Source organism: Onychostoma macrolepis, chromosome 09 (genome assembly GCF_012432095.1).
Source record: "Onychostoma macrolepis isolate SWU-2019 chromosome 09, ASM1243209v1, whole genome shotgun sequence".
Classification (NCBI taxonomy): Eukaryota; Metazoa; Chordata; class Actinopteri; order Cypriniformes; family Cyprinidae; genus Onychostoma; species Onychostoma macrolepis.
Genome location: NC_081163.1, coordinates 1,665,622 through 1,681,854, shown reverse-complemented (window position 1 = coordinate 1,681,854; position 16,233 = coordinate 1,665,622). Strand labels below are relative to the sequence as shown.

General features: G+C 34.8%; 1 protein-coding gene across 3 annotated transcripts; it reads right to left on the bottom strand.

Annotated features, from left to right (window-relative positions):
• Positions 1 to 2,422: 2,422 nt before the first annotated feature.
• fancb (FA complementation group B) lies at positions 2,423 to 16,134 on the bottom strand. Of its 3 annotated transcripts, none has more exons than XM_058787151.1 (11): positions 16,002 to 16,134; positions 14,822 to 14,880; positions 13,792 to 14,719; positions 11,325 to 11,474; positions 10,917 to 11,009; positions 10,537 to 10,665; positions 10,255 to 10,427; positions 7,644 to 8,056; positions 5,172 to 5,400; positions 3,915 to 4,280; positions 2,423 to 2,866 (listed from the first exon to the last, which is right to left on the bottom strand). In XM_058787151.1, exons 3-11 carry the CDS (start codon positions 14,683 to 14,685, stop codon positions 2,713 to 2,715), a joined length of 2,601 nt encoding a protein of 866 aa, XP_058643134.1. In that variant the 5' UTR covers positions 14,686 to 14,719; positions 14,822 to 14,880; positions 16,002 to 16,134; the 3' UTR covers positions 2,423 to 2,712. The 3 variants fall into 3 exon arrangements, with proteins under 3 accessions (XP_058643134.1, XP_058643136.1, XP_058643137.1); XM_058787153.1 differs by having other exon boundaries at positions 2,724 to 2,939; positions 3,911 to 4,280; XM_058787154.1 differs by having other exon boundaries at positions 2,728 to 2,866; positions 3,911 to 4,280.
• Positions 16,135 to 16,233: the final 99 nt, after the last annotated feature.

The following is a 16,233-nucleotide window of genomic DNA, read 5'->3' as shown; positions in this document are numbered from 1 at the left end:
TCTGTATTTTCATTAACTAACATGAATAATGTAATAAATGTATTGTTCATTCATGCTAGTTAATACATTAACTCATGTTAACAAATGACATATTGTAAAATGTCACTGAAAAAAAAAAAATAATATATATATATATATATATAAAAATGATCAGTTGGTTTAAAAACAAATCTTGGGAGATGCCATACAAATAGTAAAATATTTTATTTTAAATATTTAAAAAAAATTATATATACATCAAATATATATACAGGTGCTGGTCATATAATTAGAATATCATCAAAAAGTTGATTTATTTCACTAATTCCATTCAAAAAGTGAAACTTGTATATTATATTCATTCATTACATGCAGACTGATATATTTCAAATGTTTATTTCTTTTAATTTTGATGATTATAACTGACAACTAAGGAAAATCCCAAATTCAGTATCTAAATTAAAATTAGAATATTTACATTTGAGTTTGAATAAATGACCATCCCTACAGTATAAATGCTGGGTATCTCTTGTTCTTTGAAACCACAATAATGGAGAAGACTGCTGACTTGGCAATGATCCAGAAGACGAACATTGACACCCTCCACAAAGAGGGTAAGTCACAGAAGGTCATTACTGAAAGGTGTGGCTGTTTACAGAGTGCTGTATCAAAGCATATTAAATGCAAAGTTGACTGGAAGGAAGAATTTGGGTAGGAAAAGGTGCACAAGCAACAGGGATGACCGCAAGCTTGAGAATACAGTCAAGCAAAGCCGATTCAAACACTTGTGAGAGCTTCACAAGGAGTGGACTGAAGCTGGAGTCAGTGCATCAAGAGTCACCACGCTCAGACGTCTTCAGGAAAAGGGCTACCAAGCCACTTCTGAACCAGAGACAACGTCAGAAGCATCTTACCTGGGCTGTGGAGAAAAGAACTGGACTGTTGCTCAGTGGTCCAAAGTCCTCTTTTCAGATGAAAGTAAATTTTACATTTCATTTGGAAATCAAGGTCCCAGAGTCTGAAGGAAGAGTGGAGAGGCACAGAATCCATGTTGCTTGAAGTCCAGTGTGAAGTTTCCACAGTCAGTGATGATTTGGGCTGCCATGTCATCTGCTGGTGTTGGTCCACTGTGTTTTCTGATGTCCACAGTCAACGCAGCCATCTACCAGGACATTTTAGAGCACTTCATGCTTCCTTCTGTTGACAAGCTTTATGGAGATGCTGATTTCATTTTCCAGCAGGACTTGGCACCTGCCCACACTGCCAAAGGTACCAAAAGCTGGTTCAATGACCATAGTGTTACTGTGCTTGATTGGCCAGCAAACTCGCCTGACCTGAACCCCATAGAGAATCTCAAGAGGAAGATGAGAGACACCAGACCCAACAATGCAGAAGAGCTGAAGGCCACTATCAGAGCAACCTGGGCTCTCATAACACCTGAGCAGTGCCACAGACTGATCGACTCCATGCCACGCCGCATTGCTGCAGTAATTCAGGCAAAGGAGCCCCAACTAAGTATTGAGTGCTGTACATGCTCATACTTTTCATTTCATACTTTTCAGTTGGCCAAGATTTCTAAAATCCTTTCTTTGTATTGGTCTTAAGTAATATTCTAATATTTTGAGATACTGATTTTGACTTTCATGAGCTGTAAGCTCTAATCATCAAAATTAAAAGAAATAAACATTTGAAATATATCAGTCTGTGTATAATGAATGAATATTATATACAAGTTTCACTTTTTAAATGGAATTAGCGAAATAAATCAACTTTTTGATGATATTCTAATTATATGACCAGCACCTGTATATATATATATATATACACACACACACATTAAATATGTGATTTGAGAAAAACATTTACTTTATAATGATATTTCCCCACCATTTTAAATTCTTATTATCCAATGAAAGATTAGATTTGTGATTTTTTTTAATAAAAGATCAAAAGGATTAACAATGCGGATACATTTTCACAGCCTTCTTTGATCATATTTACCAAGGGTGCCGATATTTTTGGTAATGACTGTATGTGCATACATATATATATATATATATATTAGTCACACTTCGCGGGACGCACGGGGACCAGGAACACTAGAGTTTAATATCCAAACGGGAACACAGGTCACAGGCAGGATAGACACTCAAAGACCGACAAACACTAACTGAAAGGACCGGGGCTTTTAAACACAGGACAATCAAGGAACCAAGGAGACACACCTGGAATCAATTAATAATCAGACAGGGGAAAAACTGGGTCACAGAACACATGGGGAGAAAAAAACACAACAAAAACAGTCCAGGGGCATGACACATTATATATATATATATATATATATTTTTATGTTGGATTTTTTATTTTATTTACAACATCAATAAAACTGTTTTTACAGTATCTACAGATACATATATAAATAAAATAATTCTTCAAAGGTTTAAATAAAAAAAACATTCTGTAGCATTTCGGTATGTTTATTTTTTTTAGTAATTTAGTTATTTATACACTGTAAACAAAAAAATAAAAATACATTTTGAGATAAAACTGATACACATACATATAGGAAATAATTTTCACACATAAATTGATATTAAATTTCACAAGTAACAACAGCAAATAATGTGAAATTTTGGTAGAAAGCTGAAAGACTGAAATACAGTACAAAGAAGCTTATTTATTTATTTTTTTAAATAATTGTCTTCGAGGCTTTTTGCATCCAAGCGTTTATTTTCAACAGCAAACGCACAAACGATTGCTGGAGGTGAGACGCAGGCGGTGATGGAGAGTCTGTTTCTCTGAGGGCAGATGAAGTGTTTCCTGTGTGAAGCCCTGGAGAACCTCGAGACCAAACCAGCAGAAGCTCACGGATTCAGATCCACAGCCGCTGAAAGACACAGCTGTCATTCGCTTCCAGAGTAACATGATGCTCCTTGTGCTTCTTCTGCCTCTCTACCGAGCTGTTTTAAAGGAATAATTCAACTGAAAAAGCTAATTCTGAAATCATTTACTCATCTCGTGCCATTTCAAGCCCGTATGCTGATATTTCTCCTATTACAGTTCAGTGATGACTCCAAAAATGGCAAAAAGGCACCACATTTGTATAAATATGTTAATATATATATATATTTGCCAATATTGTCATTTTTTATATTCATTATTTGCATTATTTATTAAAAAAAGATTGTTAACTTTTTGTTTTGTTAAAAAAAGGCTTGTGCATTTCTGAAGTAGTGATTTTGCACGACGAACAGAACAAGTGTTATCATTCATTAAAACAAGATATTAAAAACATTAAACTGGATTAAAATAGATGTTAACTATAATAAAACAAAAACCTTTCAGTTATGCTGTAATATGCAAATATCACTCACTTTTCTAGTTTTCATTTAGTTTAATTAGAAGTAGTAATTTGAAGTAATTTTGAAAACTAAAATTAAAAATAAAGAAAAACAAAACTATAATTAAAACTAGACAGACATTTAAAAACAACAAAACTAATAAAAATGCACAACAAAATTACTAAAATAAAACAAACTAAAACTAAACCTGAAAATAACAAATAAAACAAATATACATTTAAAAAATAACAACTAACAAAACCTAAAAAAAAAAAAAATTCTAAAACTTTAACTAAAATGAAAATGAAAGTGGACAATATAAAAAAAAACTTAAAATGCTTAAAAAAAATTACCCTTATTAATGATATTAAAACAGCTATTATTAACTGATAATCTCTGAAACTGAGATAAATAAAATAAAAGATTAAATGAATAAATCACAAAAGGTCTGATGTCACTGGAGATAAACGTCATTGGTTCTCGTGTGTCACATGACTGACTGTAAGATGTTTAAAATGAGATGAGGGGAGTCATACGACTGTTATGTGTTTTAGATGGTATTTTTGAGTTTTCGAAACATGTTCCTTTACCTACAGACGAGGAGCTTCCATCAGAGCGGCTTCATCGGCGTCCAGCTGCGCATGAATCATGCACTCTATCAGTCTGCTGTAGCGCGTCTGGTCCAGCAGGGGGCGGAGCCTCTCGTTGCACCGCTCCCGTTCTTTAAGCCACTCCTCCCTGAGTGTGTGGAGCGTCTGTGACTCCGCCTCTTCTCTCCTCGCTCCCTCATCAGAGCGCAGCGCTGAAGACGCCTCCTGCGTCACGGTGTGGATCTCCGTCTGCAGAGTCTGAGCCAGAGATCCAGCGCAGAGCCTCGGCCTCTCCAGCGGCTGCAGGTCATGTGACACGGGCAGGAAGTCACACAGCGAGTGCAGGAAGTGCAGCAAACTCAGCTCATCCCTGCAGCAGAACACAACCAATCAGGTTCATCGAACAGCAACACAGTCTTCCAATGAATCAAACTTTTAGTTGAAATTAATCAAGTCCATTTTGTTATTATTTACTCATCATTTTAAAGAAATATGCTGTTATTTTTTTCCTCTACAACAGTTCAGTGACCACATGAAGAGTTAATTTGCAAAAACAGATAACTCCGTTTTTAACAATTTTAAAAAAATCATGTTTTTTCATTGTGCATTCCAATTAATCCAATTAATCACCCAAGCTGCAGTTAGGTTATTTTGATTAGGTTAAAAAAAAAAAAACACAGCTAACTAACACAATAAAATAATAAAACACATGATTTTTGAAAATTAAAAAAAAAGAAAAGTTATCTGTTTTTGCAAATAAACTCTTCACATGAAAAAAGGCACATCATAAAAGTACCACAGCAATTCACGTGGCGTTAAAATAGATTTTTATTCTATTTTTTTTTTCTTAATTTTAATGATTTATTAAACTTTATAAAACAAGGCCTATGAAATTCATTTTTAAATAGTTTAATAATTTTGTATTAGTATTACTAAAGAAGTATAGTCTAGTTTAAGAAGTATAGTCTGCATTACAGAAATCATAGGTCTCTTTCTCTCAATAATAGTTTTAAATTATCTTTTGGGGGTATTTTCACAGAAAAATTTAGTTTGCGATTAATTAGATTAATAATTGCAGCACCCTGTAATTAATTCGATTGCAAATTTTAATCGACTGACAGCCCTAATATATAAGTAGTCAAACCTGTTCATTAGAAGGGGGTGATGTATTAATCAGTATTAATATGTTACTGTTCCAGTGAACATGGCGGATGAGCAGAAAGTCACATGACTGAAACAAACCGATAGTCCATGTTTTCACCTGCAGTAGATGCTCAAGACGCCCTGAAACGGTGAGTTCTGCTCCCAGCGGAAGAGCCTGACGCCCGACGGGTCTGCGGTGAAGTGTGGGTCGATCTCCAGCCGCTCGAACCTCAGCGACTCCTGCAACCAGCCCTGCACATCCACCAGCGTGTGATCCGGACACTCCAGCCGGAAAAACCACACGTCCAGCAGCGCCATCAGGCTGAGGAGATCCTCTCTGGCCTCGTCTGAACACACAAACCATCAGAGAACACCACTGTGAATAGAAACTACAGATGCACCCGGAACCGATACCGATAACAATACCGATACTGAAAACGATAGTTTGGTTTTCAGAATCACAAGGAAAAAAATAAATAAAAATCTCTCCTAAGTAATACTGTAAACTACAGGAACACTCATTTGGTACATGTATATTATTAGAGGTTAAAATTAACAACAGAGCCCAAACTACTATATTCAACCGATATTTATTTTGAAATATAAAAACTGAAATGTGTGTGTACAACTCAATTGCACATTTTTCATAAAAAAAAACGTGTCTTTGTGATTTATTCAAACATACATATATAATTAACAGTAAATAAGCTCCTAGTGTAAGATAGTGTCTTAATGGCTAACTAATCAACTGTGAATACTGGATAACTTTCCTGGGATAAAAAAAAAAAAAAAAAGAGTCTATTGTTTCATTATTTATGAGAAATTTATTATTGTATTAAATTTACAAGAAAATATAATGAGAATTACCAGTATTAATGAATGTAACAATTAAATTCCTTTGAATTCATAACTCATGGTTGCTCAAAAACAGTCCAAATTTATGAAACCTACATATTTATTTCTAACAAAACATAAATTTAGAAATTAAAATTTAGAATTAAAACTAAATTAATTAATTTTACTTGCATAAACTTCTACCTTCAGATGAAAAAAAAGATACATCTTTCATGCTGCAATAATTTGTAAATAGGTGCAAAATCAAAATCCAGTCTCAAAAGCATGCAAGATTTGGTAAAAGGCTAAATATTTTATAAAAATGTGACTCTAATGTAACTTCATAGATTTTATTTTTATCATCTACTAACAGCCCATACATACCCAGGTCAAAAAATGACCCGAACACAAAATGGACATATCGCTCAGACAGAAAGAAAGAAAGAAAGAAAGAGTCTTTTAAAGCATTTGCAAAGTTTCATTCACTTACTAAAAACTATGTTTTTTTTAGAAAATTGTATCTCTTCCAGGTTAAAACTAACCTGAATGCGTTATTAAAGTAAAAATGAGATTGCGTTATCTCGTTAACTTTGACAGCCCTAAATTCCACACAAAAGGCATTTACTTCACACGTGAGTTTCAGTCTGATTTGTTTTTTCTCCCCTTTTGATTGACGGGATTTAATCAGCTCTGATCACCGGCTGTTTTAAAGTAGTGTTGTCAAAAGACCCGGTACTTCAGTACCAAGTCGGTACTAAAAAAAATGAAAACGTCACGGTACCAGGTTTTTTTAAGTAGGAATCCAGTTATAAAAACGGAATTTACAGTTTAGCACGGAATGTCACGGAATTTGTCAAAGTTTGGATGAATTAATAAAAAGTACGTCATTACACTTAAATCAAATTGCAACATGGACTAGTATCTGTAAATATTAAGCCGCAAAAGTCGATTCAGATATGAATCCCGCATGTTCTGCGAGTCTCTGTGTGAATGAATGGCAGAGACACGCGTTTTTTTTGTTTTTTTTACTACACACACTGAAGCGCGCGTGACACTCGCGGTGATTTCAGCATCTGCCGACTCAATGAGGACATAAATACATAAACAACATCTACAGAACTGCTCTGAGAGTCACTTCAAGAGCATTCTACCGTTCCATTTGAGTAAAACCAGCGTCATATCATATAGCTACACACAGAAATTTAAAGGTATTCACGGCAACCCGTCAAAATAAATGTTTATCTTAAAGACATTGTGCCAGAAATATATTACTATTATTTAGTAGAATGTATGTGATACTACTACTACTACTGTTGAAAATTTTTATTTATTTTTAAAGAAATAATCACAATATTTCTTCCATATTTTAATTTTAATAGTAAAAAAAAAATAAAATGCGTTTAAATTGAATTAATTTAAAGACCAATTCAATTTGGGTGAAACTTTACTGTTTTTCATACTTTTATTATTTGCGGAAAAACTTGAAACACAATTAAATAAGTATAAAGAATGGCATTGATTTTTGTACATTTTATTTCTGTTTGACTTTATTATTAAAAATAGTGTGTTTTTTTAATTAGCATGTGGTACTGAAATTGGTACCGAGAACTTTGGATTTTCACTGGTATCGGTACCGAATACTGAAATTTTGGTACCGTGACAACACTATTTTAAAGTAATCAGCCGATAGTGATTATCGGCCGATATATCGGTGCATTCTTACTATAGACTGCTACTCATAAGGCCGTTTTCTCACCTGTGTTGAGTCTGTGCTCCTGTAACAGTCGTGGATGCAGCTTTCCCATGGAAATATCCTTCAGATCCAGCGAGATCTGCCCGCAGTGTTGAGAAACCCGAGCACATTCTGCCGCAGGAGATCCGGGTGATTCTTTGGAGCTGTAATGGAGCATGAAGGGACATCTGACGCAGCCAGAGGTTAATAAAGGAGCTGCGTCAGTCACAGCGACCAGGGCGAGTCTTGATCCGTCGCTGTCAGCAGAACAATCGGAGCGTCTGATCTTCACCGGCGACGGGCCGAGAGCGAGAGCGAGAGCGACAGCTGCGTCTGATGCAGGATACGGCAGGATCACAGTCTTAGTGTTCAGAACAGGAGTCACTCCGGTTTGATGAGAATCCAACACAATCGAAGCGCTAATATTCATTACAGACCTACAAAACAGTCAGAAAAGAGTTATTATGTCTTGATATTAATGCATTTGATCTGAAATAACCTTTTTTCCCCAATCAGAGGAAGCACCATTTGATCCAAATTAAATGCATATCAGAGTTATTATTGTTGACTAAAACCATAAAAAAATACATTGCAACAAAATTAAAAGTTAACTTAAATGAATAAAAAAATATATTTCAGCTTGTTGAACATTTACCATTTTCGTTTAGTTTAAACTTAAGCACTAAAATAACTAAAACATAAAAATTAGACATAAAATGACAAAACAAAATGATACTAAAATAACATGGATATGAAAAAGGAAACAGAGTTTAAAAGTGAAGTTTACATATTTTTTGTGTAATTTTTGTATGCTTCCTCTCTCTCTCAAAAAAGTCAATTCATTTGGATAACCAACTAAAAATGTCCTTGCACGGCATTTTACACTTTAAAATGCTTTGCAAAAACAATATCTGTAGGTAAATATTGCTGTTTGTTGCAAAAAAAAAAAAAAAAAAACCTTTTGTTTTCATTCAGAGGAAGCATCATTTGAATCAATAAGTTACTGTAGTCAAGTAGATTCAAAATGTTTAGTGTAAGAAGTAAAATCCAGTAAAAATCTAATGAAAAATAGATGTAAATAAGGCACATTTTCACATTTTTCTCACTAAATAAACACAAGGAAGAATAATATTTTTTCATATGTACCAATATAACAGTACATAGTCATAAATAGCAAAATTTACCTACAGATATACTAAAACATTTTAATATATAAAAAATCCCACGAGGACTTCAGTGAACATTTCTGAGGGACGATGCAAAGGAATCATTAAATCAGAGTCATTTGAATCAATTCACTGAAATGGACATTTTCATGGAAATGAATCAAACGTACCAACTCTAATTGTATTTCTTGAACTGAAGTTTAAACAACAGTTGATATTAGTAAATCATCTCGTGTCTTGCGAGTATGAAAGCAATCAGACAGAGATGATTTAGACCAACAGAGCAGATTTTCAGTTGAATGTGAGGTCCATGATTAGCTGGTCTCCTTCAGGTCAGGTGAGGAACAAACACAGCTGCATTTCTAAAAACAGACTCATTTTGCATGGCGGTCTGGTTTCTATGGTTACAGTCCCTATTACCCTGAACAGCCTGAGTGTGAATATATCAGATAACTGTACAGTAATGAGATTCAGCTTCAATATTTGCTCCCATTCTCTATTAGCATGAAGTCTAGGGCCGGATGGTAGGTTGCAGCGCTCAAACAAACAGATCAATGTTTTGAGAGATGCACAGAGTCACACTTTACAGAGAAATCAACCTACAAACGCTTTACTTTGTTCATCTTTAAACTCCAGCAGCAAAAATGGCATGGTACTTTACATGCATTACAATGTTTTGCAAAACAATATCTGTAAGTAAATATTGCTTTATGACTATGTATTGTTTAGCATCATGAGAGACAATTATAGTTCTTACTATTATTTTAAATCATTTTTATTGTATTCTCCTTTTTCATTTTTAATTAGTTTATATATATACAGTATATATGTATATATATATATATATATATATATAAATAGTTTGTTATTTTTAATACATCAAGTTAAACTAAATTAAAAAATAAAAATTGTCTTGTCATTTGTGTGCAACAATTTTTTTTAAATATTTTATTTTAGTTCATGTTTATTGTATTTCAAATAAAAAAAGTTTTTATTTGGTTGAATTTTATTTAAATTTTAGTTTACTACAATAACCCCGAGTCAAATTTATATCGTTTCAACATGATGTTTGTTTATAATATCTTAACTTCTCACCTTACAGTCACGTTTAGCAGATTAGAATTGAGAGAAAATATACTTTACATTCTGCGAATATATAAATCAAGCAATCAATTGAGATTTATTATAAACATTTTTCATTTTAATTTAGTTTCCACTTGATGTACTAAAATAACTAGAACTGAAACAATAAAAACTATATCTGGACATAAATAATAAAATAAAAACAACAAAAGCTTAAGAAAAAATTAAATAAAATAAAATTATATACACACACACACACACACACATAAATATATATAAAACTAATTCAAACTATTAATAAAACTATAACAGCACCTCAATATTTCTCAAAGTTTCTTTCTTTAGTGAAAAAAGCCTTGATTATTTGAAGAGTAAATCTCACGTACGTGTTATTTGTTGATGTCAGAACGACACCGACGATCAAACTCTGTCCGATGACTCTTTGCCAAACTCTGTGCATCTTCAGAGGAGCTTCAGCACATTGAGTCTGCATCCCATCATCCTCTTCATCTCCAGCACCATCACCATCGTCTTCATCCCACAGAGAAACAAGCCCCTCCTGCCACATTCACAGACAAACCCGATCTAAAGAGTGCTAAACTGTCGACTGACTGCTAATTTAATCTCAAGCACTTTTACTCCATTTTTACTATGAAGCTTTGACGGACCTGTTGTGGAGAGGAGAAGACATGTTCTCTGCCTGACACCAGATCAGTTAAAGCCACTAATGACTGCTGTAGAAGTCTGTCTTTGACTTCTACGTCTCTCTGAAGGTCTTCAAGGACGTTCAGGCCGCTCTAAAGACACAACAAACCAATAACAGACAACCATGCATGTTATATTTGAGAGGAATAATCCAGCTTCAATGCCACACTCTCAGAAAAAAAGGTACAAAACTGTCACTGGGGCGGTACCATTTCAAAACGTACTAATTTGTCATTTAAAGTACTAACATGCAGTGAATAAATCATTGAAATCTCTCTATTTTCAAAGGAAGGAAACTGATTATGAGTCTGTACACAGACGAGCAGGTGCTTCTGTTAATTACCTGCAGTCTGGACTCTAATGCTTGAACCATAAGAAGGTGATTCTCCTGCGCTGCGTCTGATGTGTTCGGCTCCTCGCCGTCTGATCGGCCACACTGCAGAGTATTGATAGATTTAACACACAGCAAACTCAATCAGACGCATTAGAAACAGAAACAGACGTGTTGCACATCTGTCCGTTCATACTACAGACAGCAGCGAGAAACTGTGTTCAGTGCAACTAATCATGCATAATTAATCAATCAAAATAAATAGACTTAAGTTGTTATTTTTATGTGCATCTATTTTATGTATTTATGTGCATCCAATCAAACTCTAAAGACTAGATAGAACTGAATGTGCAATATATAATGCTTGTTCCTGAAGCAAAAGCAGCTGAGAAGCACTGATAGATGAAGCTGTTGACGCACAGAGTAAGTGACGGCACACAGATCAGTGAGTAGGAAGCTGCTAAGCGGTTCTGCTGATGAACTCTCAAACACTAAGAGCATCTGATCCGTCCCGCATCCCATAAAGTCATCAACGAGCAGCAGACGCACTCCTGTCCAACACCCCGCCACCTGAAACACAGAAGAACGCCATTAGTTATATATATATATATGCAGTAGCTATATACAGTTGAGGTCAAAAATTTGCATCCCCCTTTCAGAATCTGCAACATGTTAATTATTTTACCAAAATGAGAGGGATCTTAAAAAATGCATGTTATTGTTTATTTAGTACTGACCTGAATAAGATATTTCACATAAAAGATGTTGACATATAGTCCACAAGAGAAAATAAGAGTTGATATTAGTCTGATATTAATAAACCTGTATTAGTCGTAAAACAGACCCAAATGTTACTTCAGTCACTGTGAAAACACTCGCTTACAAGACGTCGCTTCAACAAGCTCCTGGATAGACACGCAGCGTTGCATCAAAACAGATAATAAATAATCTGACATTTTCTGCTGCTTTGAAATGTTTCTGGTACGAACGGTAACCTTTAAATGCAAGTCCTGCAATCAGCTTTTAATATCGTCCATCAGGAAGTGTACCGTAAACATCTGTGCTATGATTGACAGTCTGCTTCCTGTTTATCGCTTATTAAACACGCCAAACCTCTTAAAGAAGCGTAACAGCAAACTGAAGTTGCTGTCGAGGTCACAAAATGCATTTTGTGATGCTTTAGAGAGCGTTGGCTCTCTACCAGGGGCCCGGGACCCAATAGAGCCTCAGCACACTGCCAATGGGGCCACAAGGTGGCTTGAAATGACATAAAATGAGCAATAAAATAAGGTAAAAGATCTAATAAGCTGATATTGTGGGGACAATTTAAATTAAAATTTTTTATTTATGTCTTTTATTTTACATCACAAAGTCTTGTGATACCTGGACAATATCTGAGAGAATTTTAAAAGTGTGATTTCTAGACCTGAAAAAAAAAAAAAAAAAAATATTTATGAAAATGAATATTATATATAAAAGTTAAGAAAATATTTCTTAAAAGAATATAAATTTTTCTGGGTTTGTCAAGTTCAGAAAATGTTATCAGGTGCAAACTGCAGCTGATAATTTTTCTATTTTTTATTTAAAAAATATTTTAAGAACCGTATCCTATAATTAAATTAAAAAAAATTACAAACAATTAAAATATTAAAATTAAAGTAGTTTTAGTTTAAGGCAAGACACCCCAGGTGAATATGATTATAGTTTTTTTTTTTTTTTTTTAAATTCGTAAACTAAAGTGCTGCTGGAGATACAAACTTGTAAAGATATGTTTTGTAATGAAATCATTGAAATAGATAAAGTGCAATAAAATAAACACTTAAATGTGTATTTTGGATGTTTTATTTCCACTAGTCTGAAAGTAAAAAAAAATAAAATAAAAATGTAAAAAAACAAATCTCTCCAAATTGCCTGTAGTGTCTTGCCTTAATTATTTTAATATATTGCCAATCCTAGTTTCTGTAAATAAAAATATTTGAAAATTAGCAGCTTTGTCATTATAACTTTACAGCAGACGTACCTTCAAATACCGTCTCAAACGATACCACTGCTTTAGACACAACGAATACCGTCCTAGAAATAATCTCCATTAAAAAGACAATTATAATCACTGTTTTATGATGATAACAGCTTAACCTTCAATTAGAGGGTAATGCATGAGCTAATGAAATATGAAATGCAATGAAAGATGATTTGGATAAAAGCTGTCAAGGACACATCCATATCATTATTTGCTTCAAAATCAAAAGAAATAAAGCAGGCTCTTGTCTTTAAGCAAAATATCGTATTTTTCGCACATTGTAACATTATTTGCATGACAATTCTCACCCTCAGTTCATCCAAGATTAGGATGAGTTTGTTTCTTCATCAGGTTTGTAGAAATGTAGCATTGCATCAGTGTCTCAGCAATGGATGCTCTGCAGTGAATGGGTGCCGTCAGAATGAGAGTCCAAACAGCTGATAAAAACACCACAATAATCCACACCACTCCAGTCTCTCACATCAGAATCCAGCCACATATTAGTTTAGAGCGGTTTTGGCTTGTAAACGCTGCTTGATCTGCAGATTTCTCTCCTGATTCACACCAGAACACTTTTTCACTGAAGGAAGAGTTATTATGGATTATGGACTTGTATTTGAGTTAAAAAGCGTCTTAATGCTGGATTAGTTTCAGCTTTTGTCTTCTCCAGATGTTAACTGATGGACTGGAGTGCTGTGGATTATTGTGATGTTTTTATCAGCTGTTTAGACTCTTATTCTGACGGCACCCATTCACTGCAGAGCATCCATTGCTGAGACACTGATGCAGAGACACATTTCTCCAAATCTTTCAGCAAATCGAGTGAACTATTCCTTTAATACTTCAACACCACAAATAAACACTCACCTGGAAAGTGTCTTTCCACACAGCGCAGACGTTTCCCTGACTGAAGGTTACGACAACGAGACAGTCGTCTTTCAGAGTGTGAATCATCTGAATACTCAGCGGTTGCTCGTAAGGAAGAAGACAAACGTCCCGAGGAAGTCCGTTCTCAAAATGAACCAGCTGTTTCATGCTTGTAGCCGCCAGAACAGCCGATCTCAAACCACCGTCGACTTCTTCAGCCGACAGAACCATCATGCACTGGATCACAGAGCTGTAGGCATCAGGCACAAGACATGCAAAATTCAAAGTTCTTCCATCTTCTATGAAATACAGTATGTTTTTCACTTTAGATTGATCGCTTGGCACATTTTGGGCTCCTTGGATCACTAGTTTTCTTTGCCGAAGAGGAAGTTCGCCAATAAAATTGACCGTCATGGGGACTTCTTTCACTCCACTGGTTTGCGAGGATGTATAAAACACAGAGTTTTCATGACTCCAAATCAATGTAGGGCCGAGCAATATCGAAATATTATCTCTCATCTCGTATGGCAACACAAACTCAGCATGAAGCTTTGCTTCTGTGGATGTGCATATAGAGTAAAGCATATATTTAAAAGCAGACGTCCTCTTCTTGCACAGTCTCAGTAAAACACAAGGCGCTTTTTGTCTCTGTTGAACATCCAGAGCGGAGCAACAATGAACGACGACTGCTTCTGCAGAGCTGTCCTTGTGAATCAGAGACGAGTTACGATCTCTAACGGAGAAGTTCTGTGAGTCTCGGTTGAAGGACAGACTGTAGAAAGAAACCTCTGAGCCTTTGCGATGATCTCTGGTTTTTGAGCTGAAACTCTTGCACTGGAAAGCAAGCACGTCTCCTTTAACCGCAAGCATTTTGACGTGCCGTTCTGCAGCCATCGCCTTGTGATTTGAAGTCAACTCAGACGAAAAGCTGGAGAAGAAAGTGAAAAGAAACCTCAATCTTTAAGGAAATTCATCAACACATTTCCAAAGATTTTGCATATAATACCAAGTCATTTACTGATGAACTCACCAAAGACGTTTGGTGCAATCAGAGTCCGTTTGGTGTCCAAACTTGAAAAGCTTGGTTCACTGTTGGAAGCAATCAAACATTTGGTGGATTAAGCAAGTAAAGCCTATGAAATAACAGGTTACTGTAACTTAAGACCAAACATAAAAGAAAGTATGTGTTTTTTGTTGAGTTTCATATTTCATGCATCATTCTTCTATGGCTCATATAGTCTGATATAGTAAGAATATGGAGGAAAAAACAGGTCAGTTTTATTCAGAGACACAAACTGAGCATAAATATGAATTTTCTGCAGATGCTGATATTTATATGATGAAATTCTGATGGTTGTAATGTAAATCAATGAGATCTTTATAACAGTGGAGCAGATACTGACATAAAACGATCTAAATATCAGTCGTCGCTCTATATCTCCAGTAATATGTCTCAGAAAGATGAGATTGAAATGATCCAAACATATAATGCAATGCTGATGGAGAGATGAAGAAATAAGCGCTCCTCAGAAGATGCGAGATGAAGATCATTCCTCCGCTGTGGAACAGAGAAAGTAAAGCTTCTGGAAACAAACGCTCCTCAAAAGATCCTGATGATCAGATTTGAGACGCACTGATTTTTCTAAAAAATGATTGAAGGAGAATCAAGTAAAGCTGAGCTGCTTCAATCCAGTAAGTGTTCATCTGGAAATATGACTGCAGTTATTCTGACGCTTACTTGATCAAAATCAGTCAAGATTTGACAGGAAAAAGCCAAGTTTAGATCATGTTAATAATTTAGAGGCTTTAGAAATTGATACAGTAGGCTTTATGGGGTAAAGACTAGACTTTAAACACTAGCAATTTCCTTGTGCTAAATTCTAATAACAGGAATACTACTCATTTTTATTTGTATTGTGAAAATAACTGCTGTATAAATTAATTTAAAAGTTAAAATAATTTTAAATATTAAAAATATAACATATAAGATAATATATGAACTATTAAGCAACAGTTAAACGTGTTTTCAAACACTTTCAAACATTAGTTTATTATCTTTAGTAACGTAAATAGGCTAACGTTACCTCAGGCACACAAACTTTATACTACAGTAAAGTTCTGCCTTTAATATTAATACAACAGTAACTTGCGAATGATACACTGAGTGATAAGGAATTAATATCTTATAACAAAATGCTTTCATACTTTACCTCCGCATGACTTTATCTCTGTTGTTTACACTGTTATCTGTTTCAAACGCTATTTCTCTTCCTCAAAGTGCGCGCGCATTTGACGCACATCACGTTCGCATTTTTCCGGGTGTTTCTTAAAGAAACAGTCCCGCAATTCAATCAGTGTTTCACAAATAAGTGATGTTGTCAGAGGCTTTTACTGCTTTTAGACTCTGCACATGATGCGATTATTTGCTTTCAATTGCCAGAG

Excerpts from the sequence above, each read along its gene's own strand:
- fancb (XM_058787151.1), bottom strand. The coding sequence starts at position 14,685 with ATGGCTGCAGAACGGCACGTCAAAATGCTTGCGGTTAAAGGAGACGTG. Across the intron at positions 11,475-13,791 it reads TGTGGAAAGACACTTTCCAG|GTGGCGGGGTGTTGGACAGG; the intron begins GTGAGTGTTTAT and ends TCTGTGTTTCAG. Across the intron at positions 2,867-3,914 it reads CTGATGGAAGCTCCTCGTCT|CGGCTGTGGATCTGAATCCG; the intron begins GTAGGTAAAGGA and ends TGTGTCTTTCAG.